At 46.5% G+C, this 21,069-nt stretch overlaps 1 protein-coding gene across 2 annotated transcripts in view; it reads right to left on the bottom strand.

The window, feature by feature from the left end:
- The window catches only part of CORO1C (coronin, actin binding protein, 1C), a 53,434-nt gene that overhangs the window by 23,470 nt on the left and 8,895 nt on the right, over positions 1-21,069 (bottom strand). For both annotated transcript variants that reach the window (XM_014964160.1, XM_014964178.1), the window contains exon 2: positions 2,779-2,978. In XM_014964160.1, coding sequence (XP_014819646.1) covers positions 2,779-2,978 — 200 coding nt within the window. The remainder of the gene's footprint in view (positions 1-2,778; positions 2,979-21,069) is intronic.

Raw genomic sequence — 21,069 nt, 5'->3', positions numbered from 1 at the left:
CCCCCGCCCCCGCCAATCAGCGCGGCGGCGGCCGGCGGCCGCGAGCGCTGCCATGACCATATATAGTAAAAAGCCGCGGCCGCCGCAGTGCCGCTGCGGAGGGCGCGGGTGCGCGCGCGCGGAGGGGCGGGGCGGAGCGGCCCCGGAGCCCTCCCTCCCCCGCACGTGGGTGCTGGGTCCCACCGGGCGCTCAATTCCAGCCCCCCCCATGCCAAATCACCCCAAAACACCCCAAAATCACCCACGCCCACCACCGGACCCCCTGCCCGCGGCCGGGAGCCGGGAGCCGCCCGCCCGGCAGCAAAAAAGCTTCAGCCACAAAAAAAAAACCTCCAAGAAAAACCCACCCCATAATATTGTTGAAACTTGGAAAGGAAAAAGGCATTTAAAATGATCAAAAAACGGCTTTTCTGCCCTGACACCGGCCCTTGGAGCCGCGGGCTCGGCTCAGCCCTTGCAGAAGGTCAAGCCACATGGAAAGCAATTCAGAGTGACCCCCCATTAGAGAAGGGCCATTTTCCCTGCAGCCTCCCCAAGGCTCCCAAACGCTGCAAGTGTATTTTTACGGCTCAAATTTTAAAAATCATACCAAAACCACGGCTTAAAACTGACACTTCCCCCCCCACCCCACCCGCGAACGCAAGGAGGATCTCGCTGTGGGAACTCCATGAATGCCTCTCAAACAGGAATCAAAATGTTAGTTAGGGGTGTCGAAGGAACCAAAGGAACAATTTCATCAGCTGAGGATGTAAAAATAACCGAGGAACGGGAAATAATGGGAACTGGTTAAAGCAAAGCCACCAAAGTGCTGCACTGCAAAAGGAACGTGTCAGGCTGGGGGGGTTTGGGAAGAGACTTCCTCCAGCTTTGCATGAAACCTTCTCATATGTGAATATTAAATTAGTGTTCATTTCTATCAATTCTATATATTAAGAGTGAATTGCTGTGTGAGACAGGACAAAAACATCGTTGAGGGCACAGAGGTAATGACAAACACAGAGGAAGGCAGGAGGAATAATTGAATAAATGAAAAAACAACCCCAAACATAAGGTGGCATTTAAAAATGCAGAAGGCCAGATCACTCAGAATCGGCAGGAATTTCTGCCAGGGGCTGAGAAAACATTGGGAAGAGGAAAAAAGAGGGGTTCATGTCCCCTGCCACCGTGATGCAACACGAGTGCAACCGCGGGCTGTGTTGAGCAAGGAGTTTTTCTGATGGAGACCTGTGCCACCGCGTGTGGCTTGGGCAAGAGCAGGACACGCGGCCCCGAGATGGCCACAAAAAAAAGCAGAATAGTGGCAAAGAAGGGCTGTTCAGAAGAGGAGGGAAACGGGAAGCTATTTAAGGAGGGTTTGGCTGGCTTTGCTCAGCCCGGCGGAGGCAAAAAGTGAGAACTCTCTGCCTCTGTTCCTGGAACGCGCTCGCCACGTGGGATGCTGTGCTCCATTCTGGTCACTATTTCTATATATAAAACAGGGCAGATCTGCAAACGGAGCTAGAAAATTAAAAAAAAAAAAAAAGCCAAACCAGAAAGGACAGGGCTGATGACAGACTGAGGACATCTTAAGTGTATAGTTGAGGGTCACAGAGAAAATAACGTTGCAGAAAAAAGGCTTTGATCACCAGATCGTGGTGGTGAAGCATCGGAAGGGGAGATGACGGCACCGCTCTCCAACAAGGGTGGGAGAAAAGATGCTCTGCAGTTTTTTCCATGCAGTATCGGGGGACAATGGGAATTTATTTCAGTCTGAGATGGAGAAAAGATGCTCTGCAGTTTTTTCCATGGGGACAATGGGAATTTCTTTCAGTCTGAGACACTTCTCCTGCTCATTTTGGTGCTTTTATACCGCAGCACTGCAAGAAACTGCCAGGAAGGCTTTCGTACCCATCTTTCCAGCCTCCCTCCCAACCTTTTGTCTGGCCATTCTCGCGGCTGATGGACAGGAACCTAATTTTTCTGTGTGTTTTGCAAAGCACACCCCTGGGGCTCTACAAATAAAGTCAAAGTAGAAGGGAAAAGAAGCTGAGTGCATATACAGGCTCACAGAATGATTGTTGGAGACTAAGCAGCGTGTTGCACAGTAAAGAATGTAAGGGCTGCTTCCCTGGCCAACATCAGAGGAAGCCCCTTCTCCTCAGTATCTCAGGTACTATGGGATAACAAGATCTGGCTGAAGAGCCAGACAAGAGATTCTCCTGTGATCCAGGAGAAGTGCAGGATGTACTTGGTGGTGCAGTGGTATTTGGAAGAGCTGTTTTCTTACCAAGACCATTCATGTCTCATACTGTTCAGAGAAAGAGTAACTGAAGGGCCTGGCTGCAGCCCAGATGCTGGGGCCATAAGATCTATGGAAATGCCCTTCTTGGAACCAGCTCATTCCTTTGCATCCATCTGATACTGGGCTGCAAGGAGTAATTAATTCAGGAATGCACCTGAACCTAAGTGATAGTCACAGAGCACAAAAAGCAGTGGAAAAACCTGACCCTCACCATCATACGTAAAGAGGCTTCATTAGGAGCATGACTCTACGTAGAAACTTCTGACGTAAAGAATTGGTGCAGATTAGTCAGGCAAACTGCTTATTTACTGCGTGTAATGTTCAGGAAGCACCAGGCTGATTACAGAGACATTACATGGATTCTTACATGGCACCACCGAACAGCGTTTGTCACAACACAGCAGAGCCTTCCCAACCTTAATGTTATTCAGAAACAAGTGCCAAAATGACAAGGAAGCCGAGCGTGTGATAGCGAGGAACTTTCAAGAAGCACTTACCTTGTGCAAAGGCAGCACCAGGAACGCTCCGCCGCCGCTAGCATCTACAATTATTGCAACAAATCGGGGGTTTACTGCACAAAAGGAGCTATCCCAAGTGACGCGGGAGACGCGGATGTCGTCGTAACACTGATCGTTTTTCACCGCTTGGCCAAACACGTGCCGAAATTTGCTCTGTCGTACCACTCGCCTCATTGTGTCTGCAGGGAAGAGGAACAGTCAAAAGAAGGAGATGAGTTACAGGTGCAGGGGACCTCCTGCTTGCCCAGTAGATGCCGACCCAGGACCTCCAACAGGATCTTCTTGTCTGTACCATCACCCCACTTCCAGCAACACAGAAATACAGTTTCGCTCACTATTCCCACACCTTGCTTTAGACTTGCCAAGTTCTCCGCTAATTTTGCTTTTTTTTTCTTTTTTAAATAAAGTTTCAGGTTGTTTTGCGCTAAACACAACTGAACTGCACTTCCAAGGGTGTTTTACAGAAGAAATTTCCTGGTTAAGCATCAGTTTCGCCACTGTAAATGTATTCTCTCATTGCAATAAAGGAAGTTCCTAATTCTAAAAGCAGTTTTTAGACAAGTCTCCACATATTTTCGGGGATAAATCTGGTCTCAGATTGAACTTGTTTACTTTCAAGTCAGACAGGGTCCAGAAGATGTAAATAAAAATGCAAGCTCTCAAAATCCGGTGTTCCTGTGAAGTGGTTCCACATGTTCACTAGCTTCCATTTCTTTCTTCTAACTCCAAAATCTCACTAAAAAATAATAAAATTAGTTTCCTAGGCAGAAAGGAGTAATGGAAACAAACTAATGACTCGAATTAACTTTGTGTGTCTGTAGCACTTCTTCTCTTAAAAAGAATAATTTTCAAGAAGGCTTGAGTTAGAATAGAGGGAAAGGGAATGGCGTGGAATATTCCAGTACCCAAGCCCTGGAAGAAGACATGGACACATGCGACCACCAACCCTGGAATTGGGCAACTGTCCTGCCCTCCACGTATGCAACCTTATGGAGCCTCACATCTGGGAAGGACTTTTCCCATCATACAAAATTTTTCTCCCTCCATTGGGGCTTGCAGGAGAACGAGGAGCCTCCATATAGCATCTTGCTTTTACATATGAGAAAGATATTTCTGCCCCAGTCTCTAGGGAAAGCAAAAAAAAATTAAAAAAAAATAAAAATAAGCTGACTTCTCCTATCTTGCCTCCCAGTAGGTCCCCAAGCACACACAGAGGCTGGGAAAAACTGCTCGGCTTCATGGAGCTTCTTGCTCCAGACCCACCAGCCTGATGCTCTCAAGTGAGAGACTCCAAACGTGGCTCCCTCTGCACAGACTGTCTGCAGCAGAAGCGATAAAAGGTTGTGTATGTCTGTCTCCAAACTGCAAAGGCATGGCATGAAAGCGGGAGGGAAAAAGAGACTTCAGAATGATGGCTGTAATGTAGTCTCGGAGGTTAAAAAAAAAAATAAAAATTTAACAGCAACAAAAAGCTGAATAACTAGAAGAAAGCACTCATCAGAGCTGGGAAATAAGCAGTCATGTAATATGTTTGAAAAGGAGAAAAATGTTACTATTAACGTACCAGACAGCTATGGAGTGAAATACTCCGGTTTTTGCACAGATAAGAAAAGAAGAATCAGAGTATTTGTCTTCTACCAGCTCCCCCCAGCCACATCCAGCTGAACAATCTGGGAATTGGCACTGGCCATCGCCACTGTGGCTCCATCACCAGTCTGGGCAGTGGCTGTGGAGGTGCAAGTGCCACCGGTGTCACCAGTGTGATGGTAAAAGCAAAGCCCAGACTGTGGGTCACAGCCCAGGCAGTGAGTTACCCATTTGGGGTAAAGCCTCCTCTGCAGACACAGATAATAAATACATCAATTAGGGGGTCATTTCTGCGATGGGGATGTCTGTCCCCAGGTGTGGGGTGGAGGCCACCGACTGCCTTCACACGGGCAATGGCTCTCAGCCACCAGAGACCTGACCTCCAGGAGCTGGTAACACAGGCTTGAAGTCTCATTGTGAGTGGGGGGCAATGGCTCTCAGCCACCAGAGACCTGACCTCCAGGAGCTGGTGACACAGGTGTGAAGTCTCATTGCGAGTGGGTGGGCTTTCCCCACAGTGTTTCCCTCAGTACCATTTCTGAACTGATGCCCTGTTGACTCTCCCCAATGAACTCCACCATTTCAGAGCTACAGAAGTGCCACAAAAGCAGGCTTTTTTAAGAACTCATGCCATTTAGAAAAAAAAAACAGGTGTTGTTTTTATATGCACAATTTTGTGAATGATTGGGGTGTTTAAGACGTCCATGTACATATAAATTCTTCATGATTACTGTCATATTATGGATGAATTTAGGCTTCCTCCATACTTAACATCAGGTAGCAGAATTGCGTAACACACTTTTCTGCCAACTCTTTCACACACAGGGCAAATAAAAGGCCTGTTCCACGTTCGACACACCCAAGTGCAATGGGAAGTCATAAACCAGGAGCTGCTCTCCGGCTCCAGGCAGCAGGTAAAGCTGCAAAATCCAGACACCCCAATTTCTTTATACACTCCTCATGCACAGCAACACCCCGAGAGTTCAGCTCCTCCATCCAAGGGGAGGGCTGAACTTTAGGAGCAAACCATTATGGGTGAGGGATGGATAATTAATCACCTTTGGCGGCGAAGCGCACCCAGGTTTTTGGAGGAGAAAGTGCAATGCGGGGTTTGGGTTTAGTTTTCAGGGAAAGGAAGAGATTAACTTATCCCCAAATGGATGGGAGAAGCTCTGGTGAAGCAGATGGTACGTGGTGTCTGAAGGTGGAATGGTGCCAGTGCTGGTGGCCAGGCAGGCTCCCCAGGGACACATGCGTGGCCGTCCCCAGTGGGGAGGGTGAATGAGACAGGGCACGGCTCCATCCAGGGACTCCGGCACCATTCCCTGGGTGGATGAGACAGGGCACAGCTCCATCCATGGACTCCAGCACCATTCCCTGGGTGGGTGAGACAGGGCACAGCTCCATCCAGGGACTCCGGCACCATTCCCTGGGTGGATTCAGAGCATGATCCCAGCCCAGCCCCAGCCCCACTGAATCACGCACGAAATAAAGGTGAACTTCAACTCCAAGATCCCCAAAAGACAAGAAACGCTCTTGTACTATCAACCTGCCCCAGGCCCAATTAAGATACATCATAAAAAAATGCGGCTCCACGCCCAGTTACTAATTTATTGTGTCGACTCATTCGGAGACCTGTCAGACATTTTCATCCCGAGAGGGCTCCTCCCAGCAGCTCTGCTGCTCCCACTTTGGCATCCATGGCTTCAATCCTGACAAATCCTGCAGGGAGAAACCCCTTCCTCCCTCCATCCTCCCCCTCCCAGCCACCTCCATCCCTCACCACCACGTGAGGTGACACCAGGCCACCCCGAAGAAGAGGGGACAACCATCTTACGAAGCCCAACGTGCTGCAACACCGCAGGAAGCTTGCAAACAGCTCAGCAGCCCTTTCCCTTTTGAAAACACACCTCGCAGGGCTTCTTGCAGCAAAACCCAACTCGCTCATCCGCCCGGGGCGTGTAACTCGTCGAGGAGAAGGGAAAAGTCCCCCTGCTTTGTGCACGGGCAATTTTCGTGACTGTTCACCCGCTGGCAACGTTCCCATCCCACTGTGCATCAAGATTAAAATCTGATGGTTTAGAAGAAGGTAAAGCGAGGGCTTAAACCTGCCTTGCTGAGTTAACGCGCAGCAAATTGCCCCATGTCAACCTATCATACACCCAGGGGTTTTGCAATTTGTCCGCTTTAATGCTGGGAATGTGGATAGGAGAGCTAAGAGGAAGGATTATTTGTATAGCTCGGATAATTATATCTTTCCCTCACCTGATCAATACCAGAACACCACCAAAAACCCCACTTATCTCAAATATCAGATACTGGGAGGGCCGCCACCCCTTCCGCACTAATGGAAAAGAAAAACCCTTTATCCTTCGGTGAAATTCTACTACTTTATTTCCTTCATTTTCACCATTTGATGGAAAGCGTCGGTTTTTTTGGTTTTCTATAAATGACTTTTAAAAAATGCAAAAGAGTCAGATGTATCCAAAAATACCCTTATTTGTTCCAAGCGGATTTGTTCGAGCACACCTTCGCTGCCCTCTTCCCCACCTACGGCTCATCATCCTTAGCAGGAACTCTCGGATGAACACATGGTGAGCAGCCTCCAAGTCCTCATTTCCATAGCAAAGGGAGTGATTCTTGGCGTTGGATCACAGCCATTTTGATCTGGCTGCTCTCCAAAGAGCAAGGGAGGGGGGAGAAGAATTAAGCAGGCTGTAGTTTTAAAGAGCAGAGAGCATGGATCTTCCCGCACACCACAGAAAACGAGCAGGTGAAAAACAAAACGGGGTTAGATTGATCCTGAGCACCAAAAAAAAAAAGAGTCATCTTCTCCATACCCCAGCCTCTAGTTGAAACGTGAAGAGCATTTAGCATCCTCATTTGTTTCTCAATACTGCAGTGGAAAGGATCCCCTCCTCCACCATCTGCAAGAAAACCACAGCTGAATTTGGTTGCCACAGGTTCTCCCCCCAGAGCCATGTGTGGAGGATGGAGCTCCCAGGTTGGCCACTTGTAGGATTATCAGGTGAGACACCGATAGCTGGGACAATTCAGCATCAGGAAAAAGTGATTCAGCCTCTGTCACTCATGCCAAAGTGTGACCCGGGGCCCTCGGGAAGGGACTTTGGAAATACCCGAGCGGGCAAGAAACCACATCCATGGTCCACAGGGCTGTGCTGAGATTTGCTCTTAGGAAGTGGACTTGGAGCAAGAGCTTTTAAAAAGGAAGTCTAATTAGATCATTGTCTCTGCTGTTAAAACTTAGCTAAGGAGCTGGAACGATCTCCATACACTTGCTAGACAGGAAACAAGAAGGAAAATTTTTTTTTTTTTTTTTTTTTTTTTTTGGTAAAGTACAAATTTGGAGGATTTAAAACCTCCCGACTAGGAGTTGAAAGGAGTTTAAATTTGGCCAGAGTTACAGCCCTCAGCAAAATTAAAACAGAAGCGTTAGACACCCTGCAAAGACCACTACAATGGAAGTGCTGACAGATCTACGACTGCGCTGATCTCCTGGATCCCGCTCCACGACACACGGCATCTTACACGTCCTGGTGGGGACATAGGAAAGAACCTTCAAAAACTCTTCTCTTTTCCCCCCGAAATGTCAAGTGATTCCAGCTGAATTTTACTGAACATTCAACTTCATCTCCCACCGTCTGTGCCCGCCGTGCAGCTCAGCCACTAGCCTTTGTGTCAGCATTTAAAAGGACCTTAGAAATGCAGGATGCCGTCAGCCGTGCTTGCACAGTGATACTTTTCATTCCATCTCTTTCTGATCTCCCATCATGATGTGTCACAAGAGTTACCATGAGTTTGCCCATTTTCCTGTTTATAAAGGATTTATCTGTCTCAAGAATCCAACAGATGTATTTCTGTGGCTTCGGAGGGTTTTCAGCCTGCTTATGCAAGAGGAAACGCATCCTGCTAGGGAACACTTACAGGAAAACCCCCCACTAATGGCAAAATCCTGCTCAGCCCATGTGACTGTGATCCCTTCTGGAAAGGGAGACATTTGAAAGAAAAGGCTAGTTTAAGCCAGGCAGCCGTTGGCTACCGTTAAAGGGGGGGGCGAGGAGATATAAATCCACTGGATAGGGAGAACAGCACTTATAAAAGGTTGGTACTTGGGACTGGAAAGGCTCTTCCTTAAGTGGAAAATGCCAAGATTAAGTTGCAGCTGTTGATGGTGAGCCCCCAAACTTGGAATTAGAGCCTTATTGAAGAGGATGCATATGCTTCAATGGAAGCTTTGGAATAGATGTAGTCTCAGATAACTTATTAACAAACGAGTAGATATCAAGGAAAAAAATAATATATCAAGATACACTATAGGCAATGCCACCAGCACCAATTATGAATGATGATTAATCCAAGGGGGCACCTGCCTCATTAGTTATGAGTTGGATAGGGACAGGCCAGCAGGGAGAGGGGACAGTCTCACCTGTGAAAGAGCCCACAGCTTCCCTGTGAGATGGGACATCCCACACCATGGGCTCCTGATACAGGGCTGAGCCCAGAGGTTTCTCCAGTACCGACACACTGAGTGTGCAGCCCAAGGTCCTGCTGAACACCCGGGCTGAGACACCTGGGCCTCATCTGTAAAAGCGATGAGTGCTCAGAGCTGAAACCTTTTCTTTAAAAACAGAATAGAAAGTATGTTATAATCTTAAACCAGTAATCAGGCCATGGATGTTTCAACCTGAGGCCTAAGTGCCCCCAGCATGGAGAAAACACCCTGCCTCATAGCAGGGCTGAGCCACATCTGTGGAGCAGTTGGCCGTCACAGAGATAAGCGCCAGAGAAAAGCCCACAAGGAATCTAGTAATTCACTCTTCAGAGCACTTTGAACATCATATGGTAGATAAGATGCACAGCCACATATGGAATGGGGGGTATGAACATTCAGAGGTTTTAGTGCCACAAAGAGACCACCATCCCATGGCACCTCCTGCTCCACACAGGCAAGGATGACCCTGTCCCACCACCGTGGCCATCGCTGCATGGCCAACAGAGCAAAGGGCCAGGGGAGCAGGGACTGAGCTAACAGCTGTACCCCACTGCGTGTGAAAAAGGGAACAAATATTACCCAGGTTATTTCCTAATCACCCACTTCTGACATTTCTTAACTTCAGAGTGTTTGATTGTGCAACCTCCATGGGTTCTCTGTAACCCGTGCACACGCACAACATGCTGTACATAAGCACAAAGACACATGCGTGTGCCATGGACATTCACTGCCTTGGGCTTAGTCTAGTTGCACACACATCCCACATAGATACTTTACAGCCTTACCATACCACACAGGACATGGTAACGTCTCAGAAGCCTCACTCGCCTAGAAGAAAAGCCTGCCAGATGATTTTAAGGAGGGCATTTTGAAGCACACCTTTGGCAGAGGAAGGAAAGTGAGACACATCCGTGGGGGAAGCCATCAGGCAAACGTTTGCTGCCGGCTCCACCAGCTCAACCATGCAAATAGCAAAGACAGTGAAGACCATCCATTCTTTGAAACCAAATGAGCACAGACTGACAATCCCCGGAGGAGGAATCCAACCACCACAGGAGACCAAGGCAACCACGTGTCCTCCAGCAAGTTCAGGGCCCTGACTGTCATTAGACCACAAGAGCAGTAAATTGTCACCATTGTCACGGTGGAGAACCAGTCGGCCACCAGCTAGGCTGCAGGAGGACAACTTCATCTCCCTCTCCAAGTAGCAAGGGAATCAATGAACACAGTCTCGTGATATTAAGTCTTGCAATACTTTGGCAAGGGAGGAAGCAGAGGGGGAAGAAAAAAAAAAAAAAAGAAGTCACAGGGCCACAAAAATTTCAGCTCGCCCTACAACTTCACATGAAACCTCGGGCAGAAAAAAGGAACTGCCACGATTACCTTGATGCCCTCCCCTACTTTTAAACATAATGCTACTCCCTCTATGGTATACCATTTCAAATCAATTCATATTAAGTCCATTGCTGACAGAACTTTTGTTTTCAGATGTTCAGAGTTATTTAAACCAAGGGTGAACACTACTACAGATGGTCACAATTCCAAAATACATCATATTTGTGCACAGATTATTTTCAGTCTTTGGTTACTTTAGTCTAGGTTGAGCAAGACCCTGCCATCTGATTTCACTTCATTTTAAAGACAAAAAGCTGGAATATGAACTTAATACTGAAATTTCCAGCTGTTATACCACTGGCAAGATTCTATTTTGGGATGGGAACCTAAACCACAGACTACCAGGGAATTCGATTATATCTCAACTGGGGAGCCCAGCACATTCAAAAACGTAACACAACCCAAACTTAAAATAAGCTGAAATTGCTGTTCTGGACAAAGTGCAAGGTGTTGGTTCTAACCTGTGAAATACTCGATACGATTCTGGTTTTCAGAACAGTACCTTGAAACAATCATAGTAAGACCATTATAGAGTTCTTCATATTAAGTCAGAAGTGCCTGTAATGTTTAAATCTTCTAGGTATCATCAAGAAGTACATATTATTTCCTAAGATTTTACGCTGTATGTCTCATCTCAAGTGCATATCTCTCATGCTGTGGCTGACACTGTTTCACATGCACATCGGGATGCAATGGGTATTTTCACTCAAAGATTTCAAGGTGTGCAGTTCATCTCAGGGGATCTTACTACTCATATCGTTTTGCAGCTTATATCTTTACGGTCTAACATTACATCATTTACCATCATTTACAGTGACAAAAGGAACACCGCAGTTGGAAGTCATTACACCAGACAGAGAGCTTTGTCTGTCTTCATTTAATCTGTGTCATCTACCATAAAGCTGGGGCAATGAATGCACACAAAAATCATTACACAAAATAATTTACCGGGAGGCCATAATGGGATGGGTAACCAGCAAAGAGAAACACAAACCCTGGACCTCAAAAGGTGAGGCAGCTGAGCAGCAGGAACGGGTGCCAGAGCAACAACCTCCAAACCAACCTCCTCTTCTGGGTTTGTATCTTTTCTAGTTATCTTTTGTCAGCTGGCACTAAAGCTGCCAACCTCTTAGGCAGTGATATTTGATGTACTGGGGGATATTTGGATGATGGAAATTTAGCACACGCTGAGCAAAAAAGGTTAGTGAAATGAAAACAAAAGACAGAGGAGAGGAAAGTAGAGAATAAAAAAAAAAAGAGGCATTGAGAGCCAGGATAAAACCTCATAAAGGCAAGTAACACAGAGAATACATGGGGGAAAGAGGACTGGGGTCCCTGTGGATTAAGCATCCCGGATGCCTCAGTGCATCTCTGCATTTCAACTTCCACTTTTGCTGCCACTGGAGACAGTTATACAACTGGGGGGCACCAAACAAGCTTTACTGGGTAAGGAAGGGGAAACCTTGCACTGGAGCAGACAGGCTTCCACCTTGAGACACTGTGGCTCCAGCAGCTGACCACAGAAGGCCATAGCCTTTCATACACTCCCCTCCAAAAGCCTTCATTCTCCTCCACTTTCTCCACTGGAACGAACACCAGAGATGCTTCTTCGTGCGCTGTATCCTCATCTGCTGCCAAGAGACAGAGCAATATACTTCCAGAGCTGAACAACAGCCCTATGAACTTCAGCCAGAGACATTACACCAGCGTGATGGAAGATGCTACTTACACCCCTGGGGACTGACTGCATCACCCCCACTGTAAAAGCAGCACATGCCACAGAGGGGAAAGCAACAGGGCGTCAGACCACACGTTGACCCCGAGGAAAACACGAGATGGAGAGCACAACCCCCTGTGCAGAGCTGCAAGTCAGCACGGCTGTTACAAGAGCCATCGCTGGGATTCCAGTTAAGAGAAGTATGCAGATAAAATGCTTTCTCCATAGAGCTGACCTAGTTCTCTTATCAGTGCACCAGAGCCAACAAGGAGGTATCAATCTGTTCAGAGCTGCTACCCCAATTTGCTGAATTCTTCTCTCTCATGCAAGCTTCTTCCAGGCCATATTCCTGAGACATATTGCAAGGTTTGTTTGGGTTTTTTTTAATCCAGCTAAGGATGGTGTTTACAAAAAAAGAAAGAGCTCTGTCCCACCGTAGCTTCGTTAATTTCTCACCAAATCACCACCAGGTCTCACCTTTCCCAACTAATCAGTTAAGGCACAAGCACTTTTTCCTAACATGACAGAGTGCTAGCAGCAGCAAACAACGGTATTTTTTGCTTACAACTTGAAGCAATCAAACGTGCCCAAATGAAGTAAATAGCAAACATAAGGTCTTTCTCTGGGTGCAACAAAGGAGCTCACCAGTAGCCACTAGACCTGAAACTCAACTAGGGGTACAGGCTGTTGTCTGTCCTCTTCAGTGGTGAGCTCAAGCGAGAAGCCAAGCAGAGAGCAGTACCTAAAGCACAGGAAGAATAACTCATGCAGGATTTCCCATTCTGCAAAAGTCAAGAAGGGGTGCAGACATGAAGGTAATTTGATTAACACAGTATTTTATAAGGTAAGCACTTTTCCTGTTAAACTCCAGCGGCTTGAAGACATTATTGGAAACATTACCCTGCTTGTCCTTGCTTACAGTTAATTGGATCATTCCTTAAAAAAAAAAAAAAATGACAAGGAAATTTATCAAAAGGAAAAATCTCCAAAGGACTTGATAAACTGTTTTCTATTCCTCTTCAATCACAACATGCCACCGTATCCACAGGAAGAAACTATAAATATTACAGATGTTTTAAGGCGATAAACGGTCTTGTGGATAGAAGGTCCCAGTTCTTCAAGGGTTCTTCTACTGCAGCACTACAGCCTGAGAGCCACCAGGAAACCAAGACCTGAAGAAAAGCCCTCCGCTATAAACATCAAGTTAGCTGGGACACAAATTCCTCACAACTTAGAAATAAAGCAGAAACAACAGATCAGCACAACCGAGGCTCACAAATAGATCAGCCAAGTGTGAGTCAGACTGACCAAGCGAGGATGCAGCATTCTCCAGATGGCCCTGCCTGACCACAAATGGTCTGCTGGATGGAGCACAACACCCAGACCTGCCGGGAGCCCACTGAGAAGACAGCACAGCCTTGGGGGATGCAATCAGAGAGGAGCAGGATGGCCAGGAGTAATGGCAGCACCTCCTGGACACGTGCTACAGCCATACACCACTGTTGTGGTGTCTGAAGTTTGTTTCCAGTCCAGTAACTGGATAGGATGGGCCAAAGACATGGACACTGTCATGGACAGGCTGCAGTTACAGCACAGACCAGTTCAGTTCAACTTTGAATGGAGACACTCCACTCTCAAAAGCAGTAATGAGCTTCATTAGCACACCCTAAGAAAAACCTTCATCCAAATCAGAGCCCAATTTAGCCACTTTCACTTCTCAAGCTACTCAACAGCACCCATCCAAGAGGTGAGGCACTCACATTGAGCCTTTGATGTCCCCAAAATAAAACCAACAATGGTTAATTGTCAAAGATAGTATCCTCAGCGTAGAAGAACACAGAAGGTTCAGACTGGACAACGCAAACGCATTTCAGATTTTAATGCTGTACAAATAAGCTGCAAAATGAATCTCAATTCTCACAGTTGGAACTGGCCTGTATTTCTCCAGATTTCCATTTGCTGTCCTGCCAGCTCTTCTGGCCAAGCAGCCTATAATTCAAAGAGTACCATTGTCATTCTGTCCTGTTTCCGTAACATGCAATTTGAAATCAGGGCTGGGGGAGGGAGGAAGGGACTGGAGGAGGCTAAAACTCAAATCCAGATAGTTCGATCTGCTAACTTGATTTTAAATCCCTATCTTGTGGTACCAATTACAGCCCCTCAAACATCTGTTTTAGCAAAGGGTTCCAAGTTCAAACACATTTCCTCTGTCCTACAGATGTTCTTTGTCGCTGAGCTGTTTCAGGCTGTCCTGTGCTGTGGCAGAGCCCCAGATGCTGCACACCAAAGCTGGGAGGGCAGCAACCTGGGCGAGCTGGTGTCAAACCAGGAATCCAACACAGAGCACCTTTCTCACCTCTCTAGGCAGGCAAGGAAAAGGAAATTGACTTAGAAGAGTGTATTTGGTTCAGTAAGCAGCTTTAATAAACATTCCTGCTACACTACAAAGAAAGATTTCACATGCAATAAGGAAAAACATCTTCCTACACCCACAGGCTCCCTGTGCCAAGGACGAGGGATGTACCTGCTGTCCCCAACACCTCCAGCACTCCCACAGCAGCTCTCTGCTGACCCGGAGGGAAGAATCACACCCTGATAAGTGCTGAGTGAAGGCTGAATTCTTGGGGAAGGGACCTGAGGCTGGCTTGCTCTCAGCTGGGGAACTTGTTTTCAGTAAGAGGCATGAAGAATTACAGCCTGCACCTGATGACCTTTAAGCTTTACTTACCTGTCAGCTTGGCAGTCCTGTTACTGCACGTGCAACCCACACTTCCAGCCCTTGGAGAGTCCCTGTGGCACTTACAGCAGCTCTGGAGGAGACCAGCCAAAACAAGAGGCACTATTACGCTGAGATAAGCCCCAGCTGGTTTTTATGTGATCTTTCATAGTGCTTAAGAATTCCCCATGTAGACCAGATCAATGACGCAAGCACTACATATAAAGAACAAAAAGATAACCTTAACCCCCAAAGAAACACCAGGGAGCAAAATGAAGTGCAGAAAGATCACATCCCCACATCCAAAGCGTGGTGAAACAGGAGGCCAAACCAGGGCAGCCCACCTTTAAACCATAGCACCTTAAGACACAAAGCAGAACTTGAACAAATTGCTGCAGAAAGCAGCAGTGGCCAGGAAAAAAGCTGCTGGAAGGCACGACGACACTCAGCTAAAAGCGTTCTGCGCCTACACTTCAAGCCATGCTAAAGCAGAAATATATATTGCTGAAAGTACGTCTGGCAACTCGTCTTTGTCTAAGCTGGCTCAAGGTTTTTTTTCCTGCCTTGCAAACCGATCTCGGCAGATCCAAAAATGAGAATCAACCCTCAAAAAGAATATTCACTGAAAACTCGAAAAAAAAATTTAATCCACCTCCTGTTCTGAATGAGACGGCTTCGTGCCTATTTACTCCAACATACAGTATAATTAATATAAGTACTGCAGTAAGGAATGAACAGTTGGAAAGCTAAGTGTAAGAGTGGCCATTTAACCACACACACATCCCACTATGTGTGCTGGTGCAAATATATGAACCACCTGTAAAACAACAAGTAGACTTCATATTATATGGTAGGAGCATTCCCAGCCTCGTACCTGCAAGACCCCGAGCAAAATACTTAACCTCACATTTCCAATTTGGAAACAAGGATATCAATCTGTTTTCACTGGCCACCATACAACGAGAAATGCCAAGCAAATGCCAAGCACAGACCCCAAATCACTTGGGCGTGCAAGATTTCAGCATGGACTATCAAACCGTGAGGTTTTTAAGTATTTAAAGTGAAAGGGGGGGGAAGAAAAAAAGGCAATTTCAAGAGGTAATACTAGCACTGAACTGAGTCCTTCACCACAGAGCCTTTGCTGATGACTATCTTCCATATCAAGTGATCATCTGCCCAGCACTGCCAGTTTGCCCGGCTCCCAAGGGACAGAGTGCTTACTATGGCTTGAATTTGTTATTGCCTGCTAATCCCTGGTGGTGCTAATTATACCCATTATCAGTCTGTCTGATTGTGCCTGACGTATGTCCAATATCCAAATCTGCAGCACTGTAGGATGTTGGGCCCCTATCAGATCAGGAAGGGGAGGCTGCAAAGTGTGATGTTTCGATACAGCAGGTTTTATACATTTATGCGAGATAAACAATGGATTTTCAAGGACCCCAGAAGACAGTCTCTATGGCAACTATATGCAGAACTACAGGGCTGGAGGGGGAGGGAAGGGAAGTTCCTACATCTCTAAATACTTCAGCCAGAGTGATTTGAAGTCCATTTTTCAGGGACTACTTATACCAGGAACTGCAGGTGAAATGTGTTGCCGAGGTTCAGACAGGGATGCAAACACAGCCTAGTTTTTTGGCACACCGCTCCCCTCTGGTTTTACGAAATCTGCTCAGGCATATTTGATAAGACTGCAAGAATGGTTGCCTTAAGATTCGGCTAAAAAAGAACTGCACATAGATTACAGACAAAGATGCTATGGCCAGCCAAGATTTGGAGAGCCACAAGGAAACCTAAAGCTCAGCGCCACTCCAGCCGAAAGCTGCGAGCTCATCCCAGCGCGCCCGACCGCATCAGGCTCAACCTTAATCACTTTAAGTCACATCCCACCACTGGTTTATTTCCATTGCTTTTTTTTTTTTTTTTTCAAATTAAATTATTAAAAAGGGAAAACAAGAAAAACCTAATTATGATGGATCGAGAGGCCCAGCTCAACGTCAGGGTCACCATAACCGACCCAGCCGCACGCAGCTCCTCGAAAGAGTCATTGTGTGCTCACAGCAAAAAACACATTATATAGCATTTATTGTCATCATTAAGAAAATTGGGATAAGACAATGCAAGTAACGTTGAAGAAGCAAAGTGATGATGTTGAAGAAACGCTGCTGTCCTTTCTCCAATGCAGGTGATTCTGCCTTGGTATCTAACTCATTAACGAAGAAGAAAAGCAAAGAGGAAAAATGGACAAGGAGCCCATGTTTTACTTTGTCACCTCTAAATCAAGGAGACCTCTTCTATTGACGGGCTCCTCCACAGCACCAGGAGGCCAGCAGCCTTCAAAAGAACAACATGGTTTTTTTTCCCCTTAGGAGGAAGTAGCAGATACCATTTACATTATTTCTCTGTCAAGCTCCTTACCAGTTCCTGACCTACAGAGCGGGACCTTAAAGCTTTTATGGTATTTTTTTTTTTTTTTTTTCAAATTAAATTATTAAAAAGGGAAAACAAGAAAAACCTAATTATGATGGATCAAGAGGCCCAGCTCAACGTCAGGGTCACCGTAACCGATCCAGCCGCACGCAGCTCCTCGAAAGAGTCATTGTGTGCTCACAGTAAAAAACACATTATATAGCATTTATTGTCATCATTAACAAAACTGGGATAAGACAATGCAAATAACGTTGAAGAAGCAAAGTGACTGATGTTGATGTTGAAGAAACGCTGCTTTCCTTTCTCCAATGCAGGTGATTCTGCCTTGGTATCTAACTCATTAACGAAGAAGAAAAGCAAAGAGGAAAAATGGACAAGGAGCCCATGTTTTACTTTGTCACCTCTAAATCAAGGAGGCCTCTTCTATTGACGGGCTCCTCCACAGCACCAGGAGGCCAGCAGCCTTCAAAAGAACAACATGGTTTTTTTTCCCCTTAGGAGGAAGTAGCAGATACCATTTACATTATTTCTCTGTCAAGCTCCTTACCAGTTCCTGACCTACAGAGCGGGACCTTAAAGCTTTTATGGTACCCCATCACAAAAGCCTCTTCCATTTCAGGAGCACTTTGTGACTTTTTACGAAGATGTCTGCTGTAAAGAGATGACATCTGTCTCGCTGGCATGAAGAACTGCACGGGAGAGGTGTAAAGTAAAATTACCTATTTGAAGAAGACTGCAACAGCGCCCGAACACTCACCATCCATTTTATAGCTACATCGTTATCTCTATTCACATCCAGCCATTAATTCTGATCAGATTTGTATTCACTACACAAACCCATAAAGGCACACAGGCAACTAATGGCTGCTAATACAACTAATGGCTGGTATATTCCATTAGGAACCTCTCCAGACAGTTTGCTCCTCCGAGGAGCATCAGCGCCAGACTGGGCATCAGAGAATCCTCCAGCTCAAAGCCAGAGCTGCCGGTGGGACCTCCCATCAGTCTTGTCACTGCCATGCCAAGAAACCACATCATTTGAGTGTCACCTGGTATTTTATGTGCCCAATGCTATCATCTAAAAAAGAAACAATTCCTTTTTAGTAGAGTTACTCACATGAGGAAAAAAACAGAACAAAGCAATCCCATCAGCAAATAGAAAGAAGAGGCCCAGTCGCTGTTTCCCAACTAGACTGGTGTATTCAACACATTTGGAACAATCAGCTTAGCCCCTAGCTTTCCTGAGTCATTTCAGTTAACCTAAACCTTTTTGCTTTAGCTTTGACGTGGCGTTCATCCCAGCAACGCCGCCGCCACCACCTGCATTCGTGCATATCGTGACCAAAAAAACACCCCAGTTCACATCCTGTCAGCCCAAAGCCGCCGACAACCTGACTTTTCACATGAACCAGTGTGACTGTAAAGTCAAGCTGTAAGCAGTTTCTAATCAGATTAATTTCAGAGTTAACAACCAGAATATAAGCAGACCAAAAATATTAGGGGGGGGGGGGGAACACTACAGGGAACGAGCTAGAAGAGAAGACAGACATTTTAATTCTTGTTCATATGCCCTGTAAACGCCTAAACTGGGGCACTTCAAATCCTCGGTGAGTTTCTGTTCCAACACATCCTTAGAGAAGGCCTGAGATTATCGCAAAAGCCTCAGTAAAACAAAATCAAAACAAACAAAGCCATACTTTTAAAAGTCAAGTGAAAATGTGCCTGTGAGTTTGCCTAAAAGGACATTCCTAGCCCTGGGAGTGGTGCGCTGATGACCTCACCAAGCTGCAAACTCAGGCCAGGAAGTGTTTTGCTCGTGTCTTCAAAATAGGAAGCTGGCATCCAATTTATGCTCCTCGGAATCGATAGTCAAATTAAAACCGATAACATAAATTCTCCTACAATCAAAATGCAACGTTGTGCTTTAATGAGCCATTTTATACAGCCGTCATTAAAGTCTAATATTAATCCTGAACATGATGCATGGAACAGTCAGTGAGGGCAGATCTCTCAGCGTCCTTTGCTGCATCACTCAGGAAAGCTGATATTTTACCCTTCTGTGCATTCCTTCTCATTGCCATTAAACTGAATCTCTGCCTTTTGCTTGGAGCGAATCCCAGAAGTGACAGATGCAATAAGCATGAAGATTTAACTTGAAAAAATCCAATGATGTTTGAAAAGGCTGCTCACTCGAAGATAGAGTAATGCCAACAGAGAACATTAAGCGAGACACATAAATGCTGATTAAAGCAATCTGTATAAAAGGCTACAAGTGACCATTGAAAAATTACTATTATGAAGGGCTATATTCAAACAAACCCAAAGCGAACGCTCCCTGACATGTACCCGAGTGTCAGGTCTTAGTATGGCTACTGAAAATACTTAAAAAATACATACACAAAACAAACACGCATTGACTTTATCACAAGAGTATTTGATCTTCTACCTTTGTGTACACAGTCTTTAACAAACACGAATATTAGCCACAATAAAACGTCTCGGGGAGTGCATGGCCATCTGTTTTTTCCCTTGAGCAGAAAAGATGATTCAAGGCTTGTTATTCAAATGAAAATGGAATATACCCTTCTCCTGCCTCACGCAGCAGATAGCCGCTGTTTTCTCTAGCCCTCGCACACCCAGCACACACGAACACGCTCCTCACAGGGCCCACTGTGCCAGTTCACACCATTTCCCCACACTTCCAGCAGGCACAGAGCATCTCTCCTGCCCGTGCTTATAAAGGCAGACGAAGAGAGAGGAGTGTGCCAGGTAATTCAGATACAGCCTGGCCTAAAATTAAACCCGAATGGGTAGCAGCGAACTGAAAAACCAGCCACAGCCCAGTATACCCAGAATGTCACTCTCTGGTTTTGCCAACATCCTCCTTATTCTAATCCACATGCACATCTGCATGAACAGGCTGAACAGACGCGCTCAGACTAAAACTACAGCTGTTAAAACAACACAACACTAATGCATATCCCTTATCTTTAACAATAAAACTGCATCAATCAGTTTTATTTTTGTTTCCAGTCAGCTTTCAGTCCCCCCCCCCTTTTTTTTTTTTAATAAATAAAAAAACCCTGTCTCCAGTGCAGTCACAGCATCACATTGTCTAGACTGAGGTGCTACAGCTGAACGTTTGTGTGGTTGCAGGTTGGATGCCTTTCCGTGTATTGGGAGCAGAGAACCGCAGATAACTACAAACCTTTAAATTCTGGCCTTTGACATATTGCTATTAAAACAATGTGGCTTTCTGCATTAGAAAAACAAAGCCCAGGAGCATCTCATGCAACCCAGGACTTCATGCATCCCCTGAATTCACTCGGGAGGGCCATGAATAACGTGACACGGAGCCGGTCAACACAAGTGTAAAGCAAAAAAATAATAAAAATAAACCTTCCAGTCATCTTTTGTCCTCTGCAGCGTTAGAGGGTGGCAGCGGGGACGCGGCGCTCCGGGGGCGACACGCACACGCCGCTGCCATCCAGCTGCTGCTGCATCGCCATGAAAATAAAAGGGAAAAAGGAGGAAAAAAAATTAAAAAAATAAAAAAAATAATGAAAACCAACCAACCTGCCGAACAAAAGGCAAAACCCCGTGTTCTCCTGGCAGAAGGCGGCCGGGGCTGGCAGCCGGCATCAGGTGTGCGGGGCTGCCCGAGCCCGCAGCCCGCCTGGGGCATACCCTGCCGGCAACCTGCGAGCCCCGGCCGGATGCCGGAACCCTCGGCGGGCGACCCCGGGGCCGCTCCGCTACCTAATAAGGCGGAAAGCGGGGGTGAAGCCCCGGGCTGAGCGCGGCACCCAACCGCTGGGGCGGGGAGGGCGCTTCCCCCCCGCAGGCCCGGCCGCTGACAGCGGGCCGCCGCCTCAGGAAGGGCTCGGCGGCAGCGGCCCGGCCCCGAGCAGG

Source organism: Calidris pugnax, unplaced genomic scaffold (genome assembly GCF_001431845.1).
Source record: "Calidris pugnax isolate Ruff unplaced genomic scaffold, ASM143184v1 scaffold32, whole genome shotgun sequence".
In the NCBI taxonomy this organism is placed as follows: domain Eukaryota; kingdom Metazoa; phylum Chordata; class Aves; order Charadriiformes; family Scolopacidae; genus Calidris; species Calidris pugnax.
This window is presented reverse-complemented; position numbering and strand designations above follow the sequence as displayed.